Raw genomic sequence first — 25295 nt, 5'->3', positions numbered from 1 at the left:
AATTCCTCCGCCTCTGCCGTATCTGCTCCCAGGAGGAGCGGTTCCACCATAGAACACACCAGATGGCCTCCTTCTTTAGAGACGGCAATTTCCCTTCCCACGTGGTTAAAGATGCCCTCCAACGCATCTCATCCACATCCCGCACCTCCGCCCTCAGACCCAACCCCTCCAACCGCAACAAGGACAGAACGCCCCTGGTGCTCACCTTCCACCCTACCAACCTTCGCATAAACCAAATCATCAGCCGACATTTCCGCCACCTCCAAACAGACCCCACCACCAGGGATATATTTCCCTCCCCACCCCTCTCCGCCTTCCGCAAAGACCGTTCCCTCCGTGACTACCTGGTCAGGTCCACACCCCCCTACGACCCACCCTCCCATCCTGGCACTTTCCCCTGCCACCGCAGGAACTGTAAAACCTGCGCCCACACCTCCTCCCTCACCTCTATCCAAGGCCCCAAAGGAGCTTTCCACATCCATCAAAGTTTTACCTGCACATCCACTAATATCATCTATTGTATCCGTTGCTCCCGATGCGGTCTCCTCTACATTGGGGAGACTGGACGCCTCCTAGCAGAGCGCTTTAGGGAACATCTCCGAGACACTCGCACCAATCAACCACATCGCCCAGTGGCTCAACATTTCAACTCCCCCTCCCACTCTGCCGAGGATATGGAGGTGCTGGGCCTCCTCCACCGCCGCTCCCTCACCACCAGACGCCTGGAGGAAGAACGCCTCATCTTCCGCCTCGGAACACTTCAACCCCAGGGCATCAATGTGGATTTCAACAGTTTCCTCATTTCCCCTTCCCCCACCTCATCCTAGCTTCTAACCTCCAGAAACTCGATCCCCTGACCTGTCCGGACTTGTCCGACCTGCCCAGCTCCTTTTCCACCTATCCACTCCACCCTCTCCTCCCTGACCTATCACCTTCATCTCCTTCCCCACTGACCTATTGTACTCTATGCCACTCTCTCCCCACCCCCACCCTCCTCTAGCTTATCTCTCCACGCTTCAGGCTCTCTGCCTTTATTCCTGATGAAGGGCTTTTGCCCGAAACGTCGATTTTGCCTGTCCTCGGATGCTGCCTGAATTGCTGTGCTCTTCCAGCACCACTGATCCAGAATCTGGTTTCCAGCATCTGCAGTCATTGTTTTTACCTCGTTGAAATAATCATGTACTGGGTCCACAGCAAATCCACAATCTGACAGAGGGATCATTTGGACCAGTTTATATTAGAGCCTTACGATCATAGGGGAAAAAATGGAGCATAATGAAATGGACAGACTGTAATCTCTCCAATCCAAAATGTTCAGGATCAAGGTATCTCTGAATACTGGAATTTTCTGGATTAAAGAATAACATTAGAAAACAAAATTGGAGAACATCAAACTTAAAATGTTCACCTGCAGCATAAAACAGTGATCAAACATTACAAGGCAGTAAAAATATTGCATTACTTATCCACCATTTCCACTCTCAAGCTACTGGACTAAAATAGCGCTGAAAGTTACTCAACTCCACTCAAAACATTTCTCGATAACTCATGTTCTAAACTGTAGATTTCTGGACTGGAGAGGCTGAGGTTTATGTCAGATTTTATATCTCATTTACACAATCCAGACAGTTTGGGGTCGAATTGTCTCTTTATTCACTGATGGGTCCCTATCTTCATTCAGTGAACAGTGATTCAGTTTTTAGAATTCTTTTTCCTGTGGGTTTGTTTGTGAAATGAAGCTGATTAAGGATTTTGATAAACCTATCAGAATTAGTTGAAATAATCTGCAGCATCCAAAATTCCACCTAACAGCTCAATCCAGCATCGTATGTTGGTCATGTACACGATTGTAGATCATATGCTCAAGTGGCTAGTGTCCCTGCCTCTGCCTTGAGCCAGTGATCTGGCCTCAGGTCTCACTCCAGAAACAAAAAACAAAATTGCTGGAAAAGCTCAACAGGTCTGAGCATCTATGCAGAGAAATCAGATTAAACGTTTCAGATCCAGTGACCCCTCTTCAGAATGAGTGTGTTTGTAACATGGCCAAACAAGTTTAGTAACCACTTGCAACCCCTTCCCACACATGGCAATGACAGATAGCATGAGCAAGAGAGATTCTGGTCAGCTATGGTGACAGAGCCAAAGAAATTAGATCGTTTACCATCACTCTCAATACTTCAACATGCGTCTAACAGTGTGTGTTGTCATAGCAACTCAGATCCCTGAGTGGCCGTTATCTTGGATGGCTGGTATGGATCAGATTGGTGCACCCAGCACACAGATGTTCTCCATTCCAGCTGGGTGTGTTCAAGACCCGTCTCTCCACCCCACCCATGGTGGAGATTGAAGGGCTGTGGGTTGAATCTTGATTCAGGCATATCCTCCAAGATGGCAGCTGCAGGGTCAGCTCATTCACTTTTAGTTTAATTTTTTTACTTCTTTTCTCATTTTTATCGTTTTTTGTTTGTTGCTTAGTTTTTAGATGATGTTTACTCACCTTCTGGAGTTCCGGAAAGAAAGGTAGCAGGATCGGGAGAGCATGGCAGTGTCTGTGGGCCCGCAGTGGTGATGGCTGGAGGTCCGGTGTGTGGCGGTGTCTGTGGGCCCGGAGTGGTGATGGCTGGAGGTCCGGTGTGTGGCGGTGTCTGTGGGCCCGGAGTGGTGATGGCTGGAGGTCCGGTGTGTGGCGGTGTCTGTGGGCCCGGAGTGGTGATGGCTGGAGGTCCGGTGTGTGGCGGTGTCTGTGGGCCCGGAGTGGTGATGGCTGGAGGTCCGGTGTGTGGCGGTGTCTGTGGGCCCGGAGTGGTGATGGCTGGAGGTCCGGTGTGTGGCGGTGTCTGTGGGCCCAGAATGATGATGGCTGGAGCTCTGATGTGAGGCGGTGTCTGTGGGCCTGGAGTGGTGATGGCTGGAGGTCCGGTGTGTGGCGGTGTCTGTGGGCCCGGAGTGGTGATGGCTGGAGGTCCGGTGTGTGGCGGTGTCTGTGGGCCCGGAGTGGTGATGGCTGGAGGTCCGGTGTGTGGCGGTGTCTGTGGGCCCGGAGTGGTGATGGCTGGAGGTCCGGTGTGTGGCAGTGTCTGTGGGCCCGGAGTGGTGATGGCTGGAGGTCCGGTGTGAGGCGGTGTCTGTGGGCCTGGAGTGGTGATGGCTGGAGGTTCGGTGTGTGGCGGTGTCTGTGGGCCCAGAATGATGATGGCTGGAGCTCTGATGTGAGGTGGTGTCTGTGGGCCTGGAGTGGTGATGGCTGGAGGTTCGGTGTGTGGCGGTGTCTGTGGGCCCAGAATGATGATGGCTGGAGCTCTGATGTGAGGCGGTGTCTGTGGGCCTGGAGTGGTGATGGCTGGAGGTCCGGTGTGAGGTGGTGTCTGTGGGCCTGGAGTGGTGATGGCTGGAGGTTCGGTGTGTGGCGGTGTCTGTGGGCCCAGAATGATGATGGCTGGAGCTCTGATGTGAGGCGGTGTCTGTGGGCCTGGAGTGGTGATGGCTGGAGGTCCGGTGTGTGGCGGTGTCTGTGGGCCCGGAGTGGTGATGGCTGGAGGTCCGGTGTGTGGCAGTGTCTGTGGGCCCGGAGTGGTGATGGCTGGAGGTCCGGTGTGTGGCGGTGTCTGTGGGCCCGGAGTGGTGGTGGCTGGAGGTCCGGTGTGTGGCGGTGTCTGTGGGCCTGGAGTGGTGATGGCTGGAGCTCTGATGTGAGGTGGTGTCTGTGGGCCTGGAGTGGTGATGGCTGGAGGTTCGGTGTGTGGCGGTGTCTGTGGGCCCAGAATGATGATGGCTGGAGCTCTGATGTGAGGCGGTGTCTGTGGGCCTGGAGTGGTGATGGCTGGAGCTCTGATGTGAGGTGGTGTCTGTGGGCCTGGAGTGGTGATGGCTGGAGGTTCGGTGTGTGGCGGTGTCTGTGGGCCCAGAATGATGATGGCTGGAGCTCTGATGTGAGGCGGTGTCTGTGGGCCTGGAGTGGTGATGGCTGGAGGTCCGGTGTGTGGCGGTGTCTGTGGGCCCGGAGTGGTGATGGCTGGAGGTCCGGTGTGTGGCGGTGTCTGTGAACCTGAAAACAACATGGTTACAGCGAGTTTGACATTTTGGTGAGAGGGGTTTCCCAGCATCTGCAGCATCAAGAGCAAGAAGTGCGTGGCTTCCCAGAGAACAGGTGAAAGCTGAGGAGGCCGAGCCCTTGCAGGGAGGGCACTGAAGAAACATTGTTGAGCTTTTATTTTTATGTCTTTATTTTTCTACTTATACTAAGAGCAACTGTAAAGTTTATCTTTTACCTTTCTTTCTCTATGTTACTACTTTGTAACTAAGTTCCCTCAAACTTAAGATTACATCATGTGTGGCGACATTGTACATTTTCCACTGTTCTCCTGTACTTGAGTACACATGACAATAAGGTTTAAATCTAAATCTATGAACTGAAGAAAGCCATTGCAAATCTTTGCCACCTGCTACAAGCAGCCATGCTGTCCCAATAAAGCAACATCAAGCAGCAAAGCGAATTACAATACTTACCTTTTCTGGAACAGGATCATTTCACGACCCCATTGTTCATGTTGCACACATCAGACAGCTCACTGATCATTGCTGCATTATAAAGTGACTGATGCACTAATTGGGTGCATGGCACCAGCTTCACACTGACCAGCTTCACCAACAGGGCAGGGAGAGTGGTTCCTTCTACATTTCTGGCCCTCCCAGGTTGTAAAGAGTCACCGATTAGTCCAATATTTACATTGAGGGCCGGAACTGTATTTAATTAATCCAGTCATGGGATTCAGTTCCATTAGTAAGGAATGGTTTGTGATCATTGGCAACAGAATATTTGTGTAAAAGTCTGTCTTCCTGACAATATCCATCATCTGCGAATGCTTTAAATGATTCATTGGTGGAAAGATGTACTTCCCATAGTTGTGTGGTAAGTAACCAATGAGGAAACCTTTTACTATACTCCAGGTTGGTTACGATGAGATCCTCACCAAAGCAGACACTCTTGATGAGCAGTTGGATTTGAATTGTCAAACAGCTGAGACCTTGCTGCTGGATTATTAATCCACGAGGGAGTTGAGGTTTACAGTGATTGGGCGGGAAAGTGAAGATTAGGCCAAGGTCGGATCTGCCATAATCTTTTTTTTAAGTTTAAAGTACTCATATGTAATGGGATTTTTGCCAGTATTTCCTTCAATGGACATACAATTGAGCTGAGTTTAAATTTCTGATGGAACTGTCTCACAGAGGTCCAACTGTTGCAGACCTCAATGTGTGATAGCAAAGGGCGTCTATCACACAACAGTCATGTACAGTACCCTGAAATATCACAGAACGGGTCCTTAATGGCAACCTCATTGCTTAAGAAAATTGTAAGTTGTTGATGTAAACTGATTTAACTTGAGATGTACATTGTCCAGATCAGAATAATATATTTATAAAAACATTTAATTACCTGCTGAAGAGGGTGTGCTGATGCTTGATTCCTAAAGTGGAAATTTACAGCATCAGATAAGTTTTCAATCAAATAAATGTTTATAAATAACAGAATGGAGATACTGAATAATAATTGGACCTTACCGGGGGTGTTTCACAGGCTCTGCCTGTCACTGGGGTAGTGACATTGACATGATTGGAAAGGTTACTCTGTGTTGTAATTTTAAATGGGTCACCACTTGGAAAAAAGGCAAAAATGTCCTGGAAAGAAATATGATAAAAATATTGAAACAGATCATCTGAAAGTAAAAATTCATACCATGAATATTTTATAGAGGTTTTTATTTCCAACTTGTTGTCAGTCGTTCTAGTAAGTGCTCAGTGAAATAAGCAAGGTTTATCTATTTTTAGTGCATAAATTTATTAGAAATAGAGATAAGAAAATACCCATTGCCTTGATATTTCAGGTGACACTGTTTTACAACAGAGTGTCACACTGTGTCTCAAACAATAAAAAACCCAACAATCTGCCAAGGATAAACACAAAAGGAAGTATTTAACATGTCCAGCAGCATCTATGGAAAAGGAAATGAGAGAGTTAACATTTTCAAATGTTTGACCTTTCTTCAGAACTCAGAAAATGAGAAGTGTAATTAGTTTTGAGCAACTGAAAGGGGGTCAGGGAACATTCCAGAATGTCTGTGTACTCGATCAGTACCCAAGTACCACTGGGTCTTGGATAAGTGTTGAAATACTTCAATGGTGATGAAAATATGATCATTGTTATCACGGAGAATCAGTCTGCAGACTCCAAATGTGAGAATTCCCAAGTCTTCAGTGGGTGCTATTGTGTAACGGCTCTAACTACCCCGGATTGGAGGGGAATCCCACATTAACAGGAGTAGAACTGGGGGCTAACCAGGGGCTCAGGCTGAGATCAAGGTTTGGACAGCTGGAAAAAATCCAAACATTTAAAATTGAAGCTTTAATACAGCTCTCACTGGGGCCCTATTCAGCCTTCCCAGTCTGGTGGAGGTTCCAGATGTACCTGCTAAACATTGAGGCCTAGCAGGCAGGGACACATATAAACAGATAGACATGGAGCAGGCCATACAGGCCTTTGGGCCTGTTCCACAATTTAATAAGATCATAAGGAGTAGAAGTAGACCATTCGGCCCATCAAAGGTTCTGCAATTCAATAAGTTCATGGCTGATCTGATCATTCTCGCTTCCACTTTCTTACTTATTTTCCAATAACCCTTAACTCTGTCACTGATTAAAAATCTGTCTACCTCAGTTTTGAATACACTTTGTGGTCCAGTCTCCACAGCCCTTTGCTGTAAAGAGTTCCACAGAACCAGTGCCCTCTGAGAAAAGATATTCTTCATCATTTCTGTCTTAAATGGGTGATCCCTTCCTCTGAGATTATGCCCCCTGCCTGTAAACTCTCCCACAAAGAGAAATAACTCTCAGCATCTAGGGAGTGTCAAATCCTCAAAGAACCTTAAATGTTTCAAGAAAGTCATCTCTCTCATTTTCTGAGACTTCAATGAGTACAGGCCAAACCTACTCAACCTCTCATCATAAGGATATCCCTCCATACAGAATCACAGAATTCTTATAGTGCAGAGGAAGCCATTGCACTGGCTCCAGCACTGATCCCTGTGACATTCTGTGAGTTAGAGGCTGTCATCCTGGCAAATGTTCTCCTAATCTCAACTCTCCAACATCTTTTAGGAGTGGTCTTATTCTCCACAACCACCTGATGAAGGAGCAGCACTTCGAAATCTCGTGATCCCAAGTAAACCTGGTGGATGATAACCTGGTGTTGTGTGATGTTTAACTTGGTCCACATTTTGAATGAGTGTGTGAGGCAGGCAGTTTTCCAATCCTCTGGGAATTTTCCAGAATCTAACGATTCTTTGAAGATTACCGCTACCACATCCAGTATCTCTGTAGCTACCTCCTTTAATATCCTAGGAAGCAGCCAATCAGGTCCTGGGAACCTTTATCCCTATTCGTTTCCTTAATACTTTGTCTCTGCTGATTTATTTCCTCCCCAGCCTCAATGTTTCACCTCTTGATTATTTTAGAATGTTATTACTGTTTTACACTGGGGAGAAAGTGAGGTCTGCAGATGCTGGAGATCAGAGATGGAAATGTGTTGCTGGAAAAGCGCAGCAGGTCAGGCAGCATCGAGGGAACAGGAGAATCGACGTTTCGGGCATTAGCCCTTCTTCAGGAATCCTGATTCCTGAAGAAGGGCTAATGCCCGAAACGTCGATTCTCCTGTTCCCTAGATGCTGCCTGACCTGCTGCGCTTTTCCAGCAACACATTTCCATTACTGTTTTACACTGTAAATGGAAAAAACTGTGACTCAAGTCCATTTTTCACTCCCATTAATAATCTTTCACCTCTTGCTTTAACAAGAATTTAGCAAATTCTGACATCAAAATATTCAAGGCCTCTGCTTCTACCACCTTTTCAAGAAGACTCTGAGAAAAATATACTTTGCTTCCTCTCCATTTCTCAAGCCCCGAGTTGTACACAATTACCCCTCGTTGTAGTTTCTTCAAGATGAGGAAACATCCTTTCAACATCCACCAAGTCAAAGCCATTTAGAATCTTATATATTTCAACCATGTCATCTCTTACTCTGTTCAACTCTAATGGATACAAACCTAGTCTGTCCAACCTTTCCTCACAAGTCAACCTTTCTATTCCAGGTGTTCTTCTGGCAAACCTTCCCTGAACTGCTTCCCATTTATTTTCATCTTTCCTTAAATAAGGTGAGCAATACTCCACAGAGTATTCCAGATGTGGTCTCACCTCCTCATTTCTGTATTCCATTTCCCTCTCATTAAATTATACCATTCTATTAGCTTTCCTAATATTTTGCTGCACCCACACATTGACCTTTAATGATTCCTGTATTAGGACACACATATATCCCTCTGCACCCGAGAGCACTGTAATCTCTCACCATTTAGATCATAAGCTTTTTTTTATTCTGTCTAAATGGACAATTTCATGTTTTGCTTCATTATATTCCATTTGCCAGATCTTCCCCACTCACTTAACTTATCTACAGAGGAACCTCGATTACCTGGCATTCGATTATTCAAATTTTGGATTATCCAAACAAGATCACAAGGTCCCGCTGCATGGCTAATCTATGTTATCCAGCATTCGGTTCACCGAACGGAATGCTCCCCGCCTGTGGCCTTCGGATAATCGAAGTAACTCTGTATATCTTTTGGGAAACATACCTTCTGTCCTTTTGTCCAAGTCATTTATGTCAATTGTATACAGTAGAGTCCCAGTACTAATCCTACAGCACACCACTCATTATATCCTTCCCAGCTGTAACAGGCCCATTTATGATTAATCTCTGCTTCATTTTACACAGCCATTTTAGACGGCACTTGCTGTTTTTATTACAGTCTGAGCTCTCTCTAATTGGCAACGTTAACGACTCCTTGGTTAAACCTAACTTTTGTAATGGCCAATGGAGAAGTGGCCCTGCAATGGGATCAGTGCACACCTCCAACATTGGCCGGAACAAATACTTGGATGCTCGTATCTGGCATCGAACCATAGACGGTGCTGGGAATGGCGGCTTTCTACACTTTTCACTGAACTCATGTGATCACACATGACACTGACATGGAATCCTCATTCTAGAGGAATGAGGATAATTGTGGTGTAAATGATCATTTTTTATAAATCCAGGTTCCTGAGCACAAGAGTAAAATTATACAAACCAAAATCATGGATTATTTTAATCTTTATGTAGGTTGGGTCAGTCAGATTGGCAGAGGGAGCCATGAGGACAAGATGACCCTGGAAGGAATAGTCTATAGGCCTCCTAACCAGAGCTATATTGTAGGACAGAGAATAGGCCAGGACATAATGATGGCATGTAACAAAGCCAGTACATTTATCATGCGTGATTTTAATCCTAATGTAGATTGGGCTAGTCAGATTGTTGGGAGAAGTCAGGAGGATGAATTCATCGAATATTTGGGACAGTTTCCAAGAATAATGTGTTATAGATCCAACTAGAGATCAGACTATTTTGGATCTGGTGATATGTAATGAGACAGGTTTAATAAATAACATCAGAGTAAAAGAGCAGCTAAGAAACAATGATCATGATATGGTACAATATACCATTCAAATTGTGAGGGAGAAATGTGGGTCTGAAACAACTCTGCAAAGCTTAAATAAGGGTAATTACAAAGGAATGAAGACAGTGGTTTGGGAAAGGGGTTTAGCAGCAATGATGGTTGAGGACAATGGCAGAACTTAAAGAAAATAGTTCATGGCTCCCAGTAAAGACATATTCCAGTGAGGAAGGTGGATCCCAGGAAGATTATAAGCCAACCATGGTTGACCAGGGAAGTTAAGGATCGAATCAAATTGAAAGAAGGCGAGTACAATGTGGCAAAGATTAGTGGCGAGCCAAACAATTTGGAAGGCTTTAAAAACCAACAAAATATGACCAAAAATATTAAAGAGGGAGAAAACAATCTCAGAGTAAACTTAAAAGTTATCTTAAAATGGTTAGCAAGAATGTCTTTAAAGATATAAAAAGGAAGAGAGAAGTCAAACTGATGGTAAGCCCCTTAGAGAATGAGGGGAACCAGGAAATGGCAGAGAGGTTGAAAAATACTTTGCATCAGCCTTCACAGTAGAAGACACGAACAACATTCTGAAATTATTAAATAATCAAGTTGCAAAGGAGAAGAGGAAATAAATACAATAACGATCACCAGAGAAAAAGTGCAAGAGTAATTAGTGGAAGTGGCTGGAGAGATCATGGATGCAGTGATAATAATTTTCCCAGAATCTCTCCAGGATTCTGGAACGTTCCCAGAGGTTTGGAAAACTGGCAATGTAGCACCTTAATTTAAAAAGTGAAGTAGACAATGACAAGTAACTATGGGCCGGTTAGGTTAACATCTGAACAAAGTCTCCTGTTGGAGTCAATTATCGAGAATGTAATAGGAGAGCATTTAGAAATATGTAATATCATTGAGGAAAGTTAGACTGGCTTCATGAAGGGGATAAATTTACCTGAATTCTTTGAGGAAATAACCAGCAGGACAGATAAAGTGGAAGTGGTTTATGTAATAAATTGGATTTTCAGAAGGCTTTTGATGATGTATCAAACATTGGGCTGTTTAAAAAGATAAGCGCTCATGGTGTTGGAGGAAGTACATTAGCATGGACAGAGGATTGGTTAACTAATAGAAGACAGAGAGTTGGGATAAGGGGGGCATTTTCAGGATGGCAGCCTGTAATTAGTGGTGAGCCACAGGGATCAGTTCTGTGGCCACAATCATATACAATATATATTAGTGACTGCATGAAGAAGGTGACTGTTCTCTCACCAGGTTTGCAGACAGCAGAAAAATAGATGGAAAGGCAAGTGGTATGGATGACACAAAAAAGAGATTGTTTAAGCGAATGGGCAAAATCTAGGCAGAAGGAACATAACGTGAGAAAATGTGAATTTATGCAGTTTGTCAGGAAGAATAAGGGAGTAGAATCTTATTTAAATGGAGAAAGACTGCAGAAAGTTACAGAACAGAGGGATTTGAGAGTCCTCATGCATGACTCACAATTAATTAGTATCCAATTTCAAAAGGAAATAGGGAAGGCAAATGGAATGTTAGCCCTAATTCCAAAGGGAACAGAGAATCAAACCAGGGAGAGTTTGCTAAAACGATACAAGGGACCAGTTGTACAACAGCTGGAATACTGTGAACAGTTTTGTGTATCTTATCTCAGAAAAGTATACTCGCCTTGGCGACATTCCAGAGAAGATTCACAAGGTTGGTACCAGGTATGGAGGGGATGTCTTATGAGGAGAGGCTGAGCATGTTGGGCCTGTAGTCATTGGAGGCTTGAGGAATGAACTGTGACCTTATTGAAATATACAAGATTCTTAGAGGACTTGACAGGGTAGATGTGGGGAAGTTGGTTTCCTTTGTGGGAGAGTCTCGGAGCAGAGGGTATAATTTCAGAGGAAGTGTTTGCACATTGAAGAGCGAGATGAGGAGGCATTCCTTCTCTCAGAGGGTGGTGTATCTCTGAGACTTTACCATACAGGGCTGTTGAGGCTGGGCCTTTAAGGATATCCAAGGCTGAGATAGACAGATATTTAACCAGGAAGGGACTCGAGGGTTCCAGGGAAAAGGCAGGAAAGTGGAGCAGAGGATTATCAAATCAGCCAGGATCTCACTGAATGGTGGAGCAGACTCAATGAGCTAAATGACCGATTTCTGCACCGATATCTGATGGTTTTATGGAAATGGCTAATTTTGAGGGAGATAGAGGGAAGTGTAGAGCTGGAAATAGATGAGGTAGCACTGGGAAAGAATTAGTTGGAACACAGGAGACCAGAACTAGAATTCCAAAGGGAAGGGGAGGAAAGAAAAAAGGGAGAACAGGAGGGGGCAATAAAGGGAATTTCAGTCCTAAAAGTTTGAACTAAGACGGAACAATTCCCTGGAACTCAGTGAAGATATTGATGGGGAAAGATCTGCCTCCAGCTCAGGGCCAAGTCCGGTGCTATTTAAATTTCCCCAACAATCCACAAATTTGAAGAAAGGGACATGGAGACATTTTCCTTTCCTTTGAAACATTGCAGAACAAAACGATTGTCCCACAGAAGGCTGGACCCTTCTCATGCAGAGCAGGCTGACTGGAGAAACCCCTGTGGGTTTTGAAATGCTTTCTGAAGAAGTTTCTGTCGATTGTGAAACAGCCAAGATCACTCGCCTCAGTGCTGTTGGGTTTGTCCCTGAAGGGGACAGGCAGAGCTTTCCAAACCTCCAGAAACCGCCTGAGCACAGACACAGAGACTATTGGGTGTGGGCACTTATCTACTGGGTAACAGGTGGAAAACTAAAACAATTCCCTGCTGTTATATTCCAAACCCAATGAAATACGGCCCAGTGTTCCACTGGCCTTCTTAATGACCTGCTTTGTGTTTCATGCACATGTCCCTTCAATTCCTTTCGTGTTGCAGCTTTCTGCAGTTATTCTCCATTTAAATAATACTGTTAGAACATAGAACAAAGAAAAGTACAGCACAGAACAGGCCCTTTGGCCCATGATATTGTGCCGAGATTTAATTCTAATATAACATATAGTAACAACCTACGCATCCCTCAACTTACTGCTATCCATGTGCAGCCGCTTAAATGTCCCCACTGACTCTGCTTCCACCACCACAGCTGGTAACACGTTCCATGCATTCACAACACTGTGTGTAAAAAACCTACCTCTCCTTTATACCTTCCTCCTAATATCTTCAAACTATGACTTCTCGTACCAGTCAATCCTGCCCTGGGGAAAAGTGTCTAGCTACTGACTCTTATCTATTCCCCTCATTATTTTGTACACCTCGATCAGGTCTCCTCTCTTCCTCCAGAGAGAAAACTCCGAGCGTATTCAACCTTTCTTCACAAGGCGAGCCCTCCAGTCCAGGCAGCATCCTGGCAAACCTTCTTTGCACCTTCTCCAAAGTCTCTGTAGCTTTGCTATGGTAGGGTGACCAGAACTGGACACAATATTCCAAGTGTGGTCTCACCAGGGACTTGTAGAGATGCAGCAAAACCTCGCGGCTCTTAAACTCGATACCCGTTAATGAAAGCCAAAACACCATATGCTTTCTTAACAACCCTATCCACTTGGGTGGCAACTTTGAGGCATCTACGTACTTGCACACCCAGATCCCTCTGTTCCTCCACACTGCCAAGAATCCTGTCTTTAATCTTATATCCAGCATTCGAGTTCGACGTTCCAAAATGCATCACTTTGCATTTATCCAGGTTGAACTCCATCTGCCATTTCTCAGCTCATCTCTGCATTCTGCCTATGTCACACTGCAGCCTGCAGTAGCCCTCTATACTATCGACGACACCTCTAACCTTTGTATCATCTGCAAATTTACTAACCCACACCATAACCTCCTTGTCCAAGTTACTTATAAGAACTACAAAGAGCAGAGGCCCAAGTACAGAGCCCTGCAGGACCCCACTCAACATTGGCCTCCAGGCAGAATACTTTCCATCTACAACCACTCTCTGCCTTCTGTCAGCCAACCAATTCCAAATCCAGATAGCCAAATCTCCCTGTATCCCATACTTCCTGACTTTATGAATGAGTCTACCATGGGGAACCTTATCAAATACCTTGCTGAAGTCCATATACACCACATCCACTGCTCGAGAAGGAGGCAAGTATCGTCGCCAGCGGCTTAGCAACCTCCTCTCTGGCTTCCCAGAGCAGCCTAGGATAAATCTGGTCTGGCCCTGGGGACTTATCAATCTTCATGTCTTCCAAAATTTCTAGCACATCAACTTCAATAATCTTGATCTGGTCAAGACTGTATCCCAGTTCCACTAAGTTTTCATTTATAACAAGTTCCCTTTCCTTGGTGAAAACCGAAGCAAAAAACTCATTTAGGGCTTCGTAAAAACAAGGACTGCAGATGCTGGAAACCAGATTCTAGATTAGAGTGGTGCTGGAAAAGCACACAGTTCAGGTAGCATCCGAGGAGCAGGAACATTGACGTTTTGGGCAAAAGCACTTCCTCAGGAATGGAGCTTCCCCTATCTGCTCGGTATCCACACACAAGTTCCCCCTGCTATCCCTGATCGGCCCTACCTTCTCCCTGATCATTCTCTGTTCTTGTGTTCTCCATTCCAAAATCAACAACTTCACATTTTCCCACATTATACACCATTTGCCAACATTTTGCCCACTATTTCACCTGTTGATATAGAGTCAGAGAGTCGCAGAGATGTACCTCATGGAAACAGACCTTTGGGTCCAACTGGTTACATGGCGACCAGATATCCTAAATTAATCTAGTCCCATTTGCCAGCACTTGGCCCATAACCATCTCAACTCTTCCTATTCATGTACCTATCCAGATGCCTTTAAAATGCTGTAATTATACCAGCCTCCAACACTTCCTCTGGCAGCTCATTCCATACATGCAACACCCTGCATGAAAACGTTGCCTCTTTGCTCCCTTTCAAATCTTTCCCCTCTCACCCTAAACCTATGCCCTCTAGTTCTGGACTCTCCCACCCCAGGGAAAAGAGCTTGTCTATTTACCCTATCCTTGCTCATGATTTTATAAACCTCTATAAGGTCACCTCTCAGCCTCAGAGAGGAGGCTGCTGAGCAAGGTGAGGGCCTATGGTTTTCGAGGTGAGCTACTGGCATGGATTGGGCATTGGCTGTCTGACAGAAAGCAGAGAGTTGGGATAAAAGGTTCTTTTTGGGAATGGCAGTGTTGGGGCCACAGCTGTTCACTTTATATATTAGTGATCTGGATGAAGGGCCTGGGGGCATTCTGGCAAAGTTTGCCGATGATACAAAGTTAGGTGGACAGGCAGTTAGTACTGAGGTGGTGGGGAGGCTGCAGAAAGGTCTAGACAGTTGAGGAGAGTGATCCAGGAAATGGCTGATGAAATTCAATGTGAGCAAATGTGAGGTCTTGCACTTTGGAAAGAAAAATACAGGCATGGACTATTTTTTAAACAGTGAGAAAATTCATAAAGCCAAAGTACAAAGGGATCTGGGAGTGCGAGTCCAGGATTCTCTAAAGGTTAATTTGCAGGTTGAGTCCGTGATTAAGAAAGCAAATGTAATGTTGTCTAGGTTTAGGGTGAGAGGGGAAAGATATAAAAGAGACCTACAGGGCAACCTTTTCACACAGAGAGTGGTACGTGTATGGAATGAGCTGCCAGAGGAAGTGGTGGAGGCTGGTACAATTGCCACATTCAAGAGGTATTTGGATGGGTATATGAATAGGAAGGGTTTGGAGGGATATGGGCTGGGTGCTGGCAGTTGGGACTCGATTGGATGAGATATCTGGTTGGCATGGACGGGTTGGACCGAAGGGTCTGTTTCCATGCTGTACATTTCTAAAAGGGTTGAAATATAAAAGCAGTGATGTGCTACTAAGACTTTGTAAACTCTAGTTAGGCCTATTTAGAATACTGGGTCTAATTTTGGGCCCCACACCTCAGGAAGGACATACTGGCACTGGAACATGTCCAGCGGAGATTCACAAGGATGATCCCTGAAATGGTAGGCCTAACATACGATGAATGGCTGAGGATCCTGGGATTGTATTCATTACAGTTTAGAAGATTGAGGGGAGATCTAATAGAAATTTAGAAGATAATGCATGGTTTAGAAAGGGTGGAAGCTGGGAAGTTGTATCTGAGAGGCGGGGAGACTAGGACCCATGGGCACAGTCTTAAAATTAGAGGGGTTCTATTTAGAACAGAAATGAGGAGACATTTCTTCAGCCAGAGTGTGGTGGGCCTGTGGAATTCATTGCCACAGAGCGCAGTGGAGGCCGGGACGTTGGGTGTCTTCAAGGCAGAGATTGATAAATTCTTGATCTCACAGGGAATTAAGGGCTACGGGGAGAGTGTGGGCAGGTGGAATTGAAACACCCATCAGCCATGATTAAATGGTGGAGAGGACTTGATGGGCCGAATGGCCTTGCTTCCACTCCTATGTTTTATGGTCATATGCCTTAATACAGAGCTCGGAGCAATGTAACCTTATCCGAAAATATGCCACAGAACCACAGTGCTATTTCTAGATTAGGGGAGTGAAATTCAGGCACATACCCGCTGTGATAAAACCCCCATCTAAAAAAGGTCACCCTGAACATCACAGACCATGCCTTTGCACACTTACAGTTCAGAGTGAGAACGTGGCAGTGCTGTCTTCCAGTAACAGGTTGGAAAAGTGACACAGAAATGGCAAACCCAGTGAGGTTACTCAGTTTGCAACTGACATGACAAGGAGGCAGTTGATGCAAACTGCATAATGGAAGAGGACAGTGTCCATGGAGCAGGCAATGAAATGATGGTCAGATGGACCTGCCCAAAGGCACAGAGAAGGAGATAACAAGCTGTTGTTGCCAGGTAACCGCGGTGACTTTCATGTCAGAAATTGGTGTGATCTGGTTTCTCAGGGACAGAGAGGAGAACTGGAAGCTGCTTACAAATGACATGAGTCTGTCGAATAATGAGATGTAACTGCATTTTAAATAAGGTGGTGACTGCTGATTGAGAGATTGAAAATTTGTTGTGTAAACTCCAGGGAAAGCTGGAAATATTATCAAGAATCTGATTTTCCCATTCTCCCTATATTTTCCAGTTTTCTTACCTTTTCCCATGCCACTCATTGGAGCAGAAATTTCCACCCAAAAGAATACTCTCAAGTCAAAATGAGAGATGCTGAGAGTGGGAGTGAAGTCTGAAAGCTTATGTTTCCATAGCAACCGCATTGCACTGATTGCTGGAAATGGACCTATAAACCATGGGTAATAGACAAGCAGCATTTTCTCCCAGACCTTTCCACAGAATGTGTCTTAGAACATTTAAAGGAATTGTTCCTGAAGCTGACCACTGCTAAACAGCATAACTGTCATGTTATGGGGGGTTACTGGTGTTTTATCTCTCAGCAAGAATGATCCTCTTTCTCCCGCGTGAGAAAATTAATTAATGTTTTGACAGACTCTGGGCACGTCAGTCTTTGATGGTGGCTGATGTTGTGATTTATGTTGCAGATTATTTGACAAATAAAAAGTATTAATAAAGATTTATGAATCTATTTACTTGCACAAAGTTAACTTACAAAGTGGCTAGGAAGTGGAATTAAATTGTGTAAATTATTCCTGGTTTACTTATTGAAGGGGGAAGAAATGATATTGGATAGTGAGTTGTCCAGCATAGACAGTCACAGAGCAAGGAGTGTGTTGCTGCAGATCCTGATCATGCTGATCTTGCCCAAACTCCACAATGACTGCGGCCAAACCCAAGAAGCCTTTTGCTGATAATCACACTTTAAGGAAAAACTGAGTAATGTGGAGAACCAACTTCCACACTCAAATGATGAATTTACTGAAGAAAAATGCAAACAGGTGAGAACACTTCAGCATCGGTCACAGGAACGAAAATACTTGAACGAGAACTTAAAATGTCTCAATGATAAACACGTGGAAGCAAATTCAATAAAGATTCAGTTTAGAACATCAAATATCAAAAGTCTCTGTGAGGTGACAAATACCTTGAACAGGAGAAGGAATTTCTGATGCCTCAGAATAGTTGGCTCAGTGCAGAATTAAAAACGAAGACAGACAAAATGCTGACGCAGACTGGAGAACAAGAAAGATGAGATGTTCAGTGTGGAAAAAAATGAACCAAATATTTGAACAGATAAAGAGACTTTTAAGGAATGGGCTGAGGAGCAATCAGACACATAGGGAGGAATAGTTCCATAATGTGTGGAATTATTGTGTGAAATGGTGAAACTTGTAGCTGGGTTTTTTAAGTCCACTATGAAACAGAGGCAACTAAACTGACCAGAGTAGTTGTGCGGTTGAATTTAAAAAAGTCAACAAATTTGAGAATGAATTATGAACTAAGAGAGAAAACAAAAGTCGGAGGAAATTGTGAAAGAAGTGAAAATTAAGTTTCCACTCTTTAAAACTTCACAGGGAAGAAAATGATTGGTTACAAAAGGCTGTGCTATGTATCTCAGAGAAACTAGAACATGATCTGAGTAAAGGAACCAAAAGTCCCTTCACGCTGATTGAATAAACTAATATAGACCCACACAATGCAGCCAATTCTGTTCCAAAGGAAGTGATTCAGGGAGATGAGTTTGAAGCTGGTTGTCAGTCAGGAACCCAGCTTCCCACAGCCACCGTCATGGAGCCATGGAATTTCTACCGATAGAGAAGAGGAAAAGCAAAAGGCCAGAGGATGGGAAGGATGTGGTTCATAAATTTCCCAAAAGACTGAAAATATTAGAAAGAGAAACAGAAGAAGGGAACTATTGACATCGCTGAGAAAGATTCCAATGAAGCACATTCAAAAGGGGATCAGGAGAAGGTGACAGATCTCAAAGTCTTCAAAGGTCAAAGCCAACAGGAATCCAAAACATTTCAACACAAAATCTCAATAATTTTCTCAAACCAGCTAAAAGGGATATTATTTGGAATAGAGGTGTATTGTTGGAACATAGAGATATCATTTTTACCTCAGTGACTAAAAATGAGAATCTATCGTATTTAAGTTTGAAGAATAAGCTTAGAGGTTAAGGTACATCTCCAGTGCATGAATGGATGGATGATGTGTCTGTGTCCTTAACTCAAATATTCAGCACAGCTTTAAAGGAAGATTATTAAAACAGTGCTGGTACCTTGAAATGCTACGGTGTTTAAATCCTGCTACTTGTTACTGCATTTGGAAGTGTGAAAATTAAGCTGAACTTCATGCTCTGCGAGTGTTGCTACCTTTGCCTGTTCCAATGGTTGCAATCCTACCGAGGAATAAGGATGGGGCTTGTTACGGAGTTTTGATAAATCATGCGAAACAACTCAAAGGAAACTGAACAGCAGCTGAAGAGTTGCAGTCAGTTTCAGTCAGTAAAGCAATGGCAGAGAGAGAGAAACAGAGTCAGAAACAGGCTCCATGTAGGAACTGACTGAAGTTACAGAGAGGGGCCTGGAACTAGGGATCAGCGAGAAGTCCCAGGAGCGATTTGACAGCTGCAGTTAGTCAGGATTAAGGAAAGCTCTGGGATCCAGGAGTTGTAACTGAGAGGAGGCCAGAGCGTAGAATTGCCTTCAGGCAGAGTAAGGCTGTTAGTAGATACCAAGCAGTTACACAGTTAAGATTTAGCACAAGTACTGAGAGCCATGGTGTGGCTGTGAAGAAGCCTGTGAGACATTAATAGCTCAGGGCAGTATACAGTGAGATCATATAATCCCACGGTAGTGTTTGCTTGGTGCAGCTGAGCAAGCTTGGATCTCAGACTAACCTTGGGAAAGCTTACATTGTGCTCGAGTACACTTCCCAGGATCCAGAGCATGGTCCCAGGAAAAAGGGTGAATCAACAGAACATGAGCATCACTGAAAATGGGGGGCCAACCTGGTGATCCGACAACACAGGACTACTTGCATGTTAAACAGTGTAAGCAGCCTGCAATAGACAGAGCTAAGCAATCCCACAACCAATGGGTCAAATCTCAGCCCTGCAGTCCTGATGCTGAATGGAGGTGGACAATTAGACAATTCTCTGGAGTAGCAGGCTCCACAAATATCCCCCACCTCAATGAGGAGGGAGCTCAGAACATCAGGGAAAAGGACAAGACTGAAGCATTGTCATCATTTTCAGCTCAAACTGCTGAGTGGAAACTCCATCTTGGCCTCCACCTGACATTCCCTGCACTGGAGATGCCAGTCTGTGGGTAAGTGGATTCACTCCATGTCATATCAAGGAGGAATTGAAGGTCCTGGACACTAACCTGGACACAAAGGTTAAGTTATCCAGTGGTAACCACACCCCTGACCAAGCTGTGTGACCAAGTTATCCAGCGGTAACCACACCCCTGACCAAGCTGTGTGAGTGTAGGTACAGCGCTGCCATTTACAAAGCAGCTTGGAATATCTCATCGACAGTAACCAGGACTGAACCAACCTGATCAATTACAGTTCAAGCTGTCTATTGTTGATAACCATAGCAGGAGAAAGTGAGGTCTGCAGATGCTGGAGATCAGAGCTGAAAATGTGTTGCTGGAACAGCGCAGCAGGTCAGGCAGCATCCAGGGAACAGGAGAATCGATGTTTCGGGCATAAGCCCTGATTCCTGAAGAAGGGCTTATGCCCGAAACATCGATTCTCCTGTTCCCTGGATACTGCCTGACCTGCTGCGCTGTTCCAGCAACACATTTTCAGCGATAACCATAGCAGGCCTGGTTAATAGGGCTCTCAAATGGCACTTTCAGCAATACGTTGCTAACTGAGTTTGGGTACCACAGCATCCCCAGCTCCTGATATGATTATAGGTTTGGTCCAACTGTTTACAAAGAGCTGAACGGAAGTGAGAGTGAATGCCCTTGACACCAAGGCAGTATTTAACCATGGGTGGGCATCATGGAGCCTCAGGAAAACCCGAATCACTGGGAATCAGGGAGAAAACTCTCCGCTGGCTAGAGCCATCCCAAACACAAAGGAAGATGGTTGTGGTTAGTGGAGATCAATTATCTCAGTCCAGAATATTCGGCAGGACTTCCACAGGGGAGTATCCTAGGCCTAACCTGAATAAGCTGCTTCTTACACAACAATCCCTCCATCATTAGGCCAGAAGTGAGGATGTTCACTCTCAGTACTATGCCTGAGCTACTGAAGCAGTGCACGTGAATATGCAGCAAGACCTGGACAACATGCAGCTTCAGCTGCTAAGTGGAAAGTAACCTTCACTCCCAACTACCAGACAGTGGTCATCTCCAACAAGAGGGAATATAACCATCTCCCCCTGACATTCAATGGCATTATCATTGTTGACTGCCCCACTTTTAGCATCATGAGCTTATCACTGACCAGCTATACCAGCAATATAAATACTGTGGCTGGTCAGCAGGCCAACCGCTGGGAATTGGGTTGTGAGTAACTCATCCTTGTATCCGTACGCCTGCCTACGTCACATAACTCAGGACTCTGATGGGATACTCTCCACTTGTCTTTATTATGATGCCAGCTGATATTATCCCCGGACAGTTCAGATCCCAGATTGAAACCTGACTGAATGGATTGTATAAATCATATTTATTCTTAATTTAAAGTGGGGCTCATTAACCGAATCATAGATCCAAAAGGCTGCAGTTCTCTTCAGCAATAAAGCAGAAGCTTCCTGGACAAAATAACAAAAAGCTATCTAAATAAATAATATAGTTTGACAGATCTTTAAACACAGCACCACAAACTCTCATCAATCCCTAATATTATCATCTTACAGTGATTCAAATCCAGAGAAATTACCCTTCTATGTCAAATCTTTAAGTTCAACTTAACTGCTGCTTCCAGTTTTTTTTTAAAACAGTGCGCTGTCAAGCCTCGGACATGAACACTCATGTCACTGAAAGCTTACTCTTTCTCAGTCTTTTAATCATCTGCATATTTCGAATCAAACACTCCTCGTCTGGAAGTTTCACAAGTTAATCTCTTTCACCAAGATGGCCAGGTTTTCCTTGAACTTTTCTTTACAACTTTTTAGGTGAGAAAATATATTCCCTTCTTACCCCAGTCACTTCCCTTCTGAACTGCTCAGAAATTAATCCTTGATCATTCTAAACCAAAAGCAAGTTAATGATTTTCAATATTTATTCCCCGTGTCATAAACCCCATCATATCAACAACCCTCCATTCACACAGCAGGGGGTTTGCAGGGACCTGCTCTCTGACACCTGCTGCATTCGGTCCCTCTTCCAGACTCTTTGACGATTTTGCAAACACCCGTGACAGTTAACCAACACCCGGATGCCACCAGTTTGAACTCTAAACTCTTAAAACGATATTAACATTTGTAAAAATCACGAACTTTACATCACACCTGGATAAGTATAGCTGCAAGAACATTCAGGAAGGTTGACAGCACCCAGGATAAAGGACCCCACTTGAGTGGCACTCCATCCATCACCTTTACCATTCCTTCCTTTCACCACTGGCTGACAGGGGCAGCAGTGAGTACCACATCTCACATTCAGTGCAGCTCCTCAGCAAAGCTCCTTGACAAGTCCCTTTCAAACCTGCTGCATTGACCACATGGCCAGCAGGTTCATGGAAACAACACCAGCCACAAGTTGCCGATCAAGTCATACACTACCCGATCTGGAAACACATCACCCTTCGCTCACAATCTCTGGGTAAAGATCAGGGCAATCCCTTCCTCTCTGCATGATGGTGCATCTCCAAGGATTACAGAGGTTCAGGTAGGCAGCACACAACCAGCTTCTCCCGAGCAATGAGGGACAGGGAACTATTGTTGGCCCATCCAGCAACACCTGCATCCTGGGAGAGAATGAAAACAAATGACTGATTTCCCTGGTTTGTCTGCACTAGCGGGAGCTCAGACACTGCAGCAGAGTTGGGAGGCCCATTGAAAATCCATGTATGGGCTTGATATCAAAGTCAGAACGGGATTTCAAGCAGGAGGTCCATCTGAACTGAGAGGCTGAAATATTGTTACATTGCTGGTTTTTAAACAGATTAAAAATAAACATAGAGACTGGGGTGGGAGAGCTACAGAATATTTTGCAGAGGCATGTTCAAGACTTGGGCAGAGCTGTATTGAACTGCAGTAAAAATGTGACAACAGTCTCACTTTCCAGGCCAATTGAACCTTATATTGGAGTTTATTTACAGTGTGGAGATGAGCATGATTCATACCTTCGATTCCAGTGTTAGTACAAAGAAGAAACCCAGACGGTCACATCTGCAAGTGATCGTATCCACTCTGTTCCCCGGTCTGCTCATGAGGGTGTTACATCCATTCTGATCGAAGGGGCCTGTGTTGGAGAATTATTAATCATGAGAATCATTCCCCCATTTTCACATTCCAGTATTGAGTGATGTCAGCATTTTAAAACAATCTTCACTTACCATTCCCACCAGAGTCTCGGGCGCTGCATGGTGGAGAATCGGACTAAAATGGAAATGATAAACCAGAACATTAGCTTCACCAACAATAACACAGTTGAAGCAGCTGTGTCGATACAAACACATTGAGACATTTCTCTCTCGCCTGTCTAACAGGGTAAGGCAGGGAAGGAGGAGGAAATGTGATGCCAACTGGGAAATTGTTGGGTTGAATTTTCCGGATCCTGGGTACGACCTCAGTGTTCCCACCAAAGCAACGTTACACAAAGCAGATTCCTAATTGGTCACCTCCCCATTCACCATCTTTAAATTTACCAGGAAGTACAGGGCCCAGTGGGAGGGTCTGAAGCAGTGCCCAGACAACAGCCTCATTGGGAGAGGATAACGCTGCTGGACAAGGGAGAGATCGAGCATCACCTTAAAATAGGGGCACTCACAAATGTCTCTCTCTTCAGTGGTGAGAACGATACAAAGTCCTGTGAGGAGCCTCAGGTTGGACAGTGATCCCTCTGAAAGTGTGTCTGCACTACTCCAGGACCACTGTGAGCATTGCAGCTCCCTGATGCTGTCAGTTATGTCAGTTACCCATGCTCCACTGCCCTCCCAGTGAGAGAGCCCTTCAAAATTCAATTGTCTTGAGGAGATTCAAGCAAAGACTCATCCGAATTCCCCGAGGACAGGCAGGACGTGGCTGTTACTGTCAGGGAATTGAGCGAGATTGTGTAGCTCTGTTCGAGGTGATGCTCCACGAACAGGTTTCATCCCCAGAGTCTCTCGGGCTGTAAAGGGGATGGGTTTTGGATGTTTTGGACTCCATTCACAGCCTGAGGACTATAGAATTTCGGGGTCATTCAGTTTAACTTGTTCATCAACACTGGAGATGGTCCAGACTGTGCTGCACAATCCAGTCAGACCTGGCTGCTCACAGGCTCAGCTCGATGATATTGTGGAGGTTTATCTCACCTGGAAAGGCACGTCCTGAAATGTAACTGTCAGAGGGCTGGTGAGATCATCAATCATTGAATCCCCCACTTGGATTGTAACATCGGGTGAGACAGGGTCCCTCTCCTGGCCCTGTAACAACACACAGAATGGATGGTTAAACATCTACTCACTGAGGATTTACAGAACACACAGAAACATTTCAATGATCTTCATTTCTGTGGTGAGGGTGAGCAGAGGAGGCTTCCTCATTGTAACAAATGTTACCTTAGGGGCTGCAATCCCAGAAGCTCCCTTTGCTGTCAGAAATGTGTGAATGGTAACTCCAGACCCTCCATGAAGCTTTCTGCCCGCCCTGCCCTAGACTGTGGGGATGGGTCATTAACACATTAAAGTACATCAGTGATGTCCACCCCAGTGGGAGTTCAGAGAGACAGAGTGACCCCTTACACAGGGACAGAAACAGAAATACAGAGACACTCAGTGTTGGGGAGTGAAGGGGTGTGGGGTACAAACCATGTTCCTGATGATGATGCCCAGTCACCCTCTGGTTTTGATGCTTGGATGCTCATTAAGGCTCACTTTCACTGTTCACCTTGTTAAGCATAAAGTCTCCTCCCAAAATCCAGAGCTCTTGATGGTGACTGATCCAGTATGACACGGTCAGGAAAATTTACAGGGAAACACCAGATCAATGTGACACTCCATCAAGGATCCCATCAACATCCGAGCAAGGAGGACAGAAAGAAGGTCTTTGACAAGGTGCCACACGGGAGGCTCCTGAGTAAGACAAGGGCCCATGGTGTCAGAGACCAGGTGCTGGCAAGATAGAAGCTTGGCTGTCTGGCAGGAAACAGAGAGTGGGGATGAAAGGAACCTTCTCAGGATGGCAGCAGGTGACAAGTGGTGTCCCACAAGGCTCAGGGTTGGGACCACAACTTTTCACTTTACACGTTAACAATCTAGATGAAGGATCTGAGGGCATTCTGGCTAAGTTTGCAGATGATACAAAGATAGGTAGAGGGACAGATAGTATTGAGGAGGCTGCAGAAGGATTTGGACAGGTTAGGATGGTGGGCAAAGAATTGGCAGATGGAAAGTGTGAGGTCATGCACTTTAGGAGGAAGAACACAGGCGTGGCCTATTTTCTAAATGGGATGAAAATTCAGGAGTCTGAAGTGCAAAGAGACTTGGGAGTTCTAGTCCAGGATTCTCTCATGGTGAACTTGCAGGTTGAGTCAGAAGTTAGGAAGGCATATGCAATGATGGCATTTATTTTGAGAGGACTTGAATACAAAATCAGGGATGTATTTCTGAGGCTCTATAAGGCTCTGGTCAGACCACATTTGGAGTTTTGTGTACAGTTTTCAGCCCCATATCTCAGGAAGGCCCTGGAACGTGTCCAGGGGAGGTTCATTAGAATGGTCCCAGGAATTAAAAAC

General features: G+C 45.0%; 1 protein-coding gene across 1 annotated transcript in view; it reads right to left on the bottom strand.

The window, feature by feature from the left end:
• The window catches only part of LOC122546991 (uncharacterized), an 88078-nt gene that overhangs the window by 15479 nt on the left and 47304 nt on the right, over positions 1 to 25295 (bottom strand). Inside the window, exons 6-10 of the mRNA XM_087995606.1 lie at positions 23875 to 23985; positions 22915 to 22957; positions 22702 to 22820; positions 5560 to 5676; positions 5435 to 5465 (exon numbers count right to left, since the gene is read on the bottom strand). Coding sequence (XP_087851732.1) covers positions 5435 to 5465; positions 5560 to 5676; positions 22702 to 22820; positions 22915 to 22957; positions 23875 to 23985 — 421 coding nt within the window. The remainder of the gene's footprint in view (positions 1 to 5434; positions 5466 to 5559; positions 5677 to 22701; positions 22821 to 22914; positions 22958 to 23874; positions 23986 to 25295) is intronic.

Source organism: Chiloscyllium plagiosum, unplaced genomic scaffold, assembly GCF_037043375.1.
Source record: "Chiloscyllium plagiosum isolate Xiang-an unplaced genomic scaffold, Cpla_swu_hap1 HiC_scaffold_17, whole genome shotgun sequence".
Lineage (NCBI taxonomy): Eukaryota > Metazoa > Chordata > Chondrichthyes > Orectolobiformes > Hemiscylliidae > Chiloscyllium > Chiloscyllium plagiosum.
Note: the sequence above shows the minus strand (reverse complement) of the source record. Positions and strands in the feature narration are given on the sequence as shown.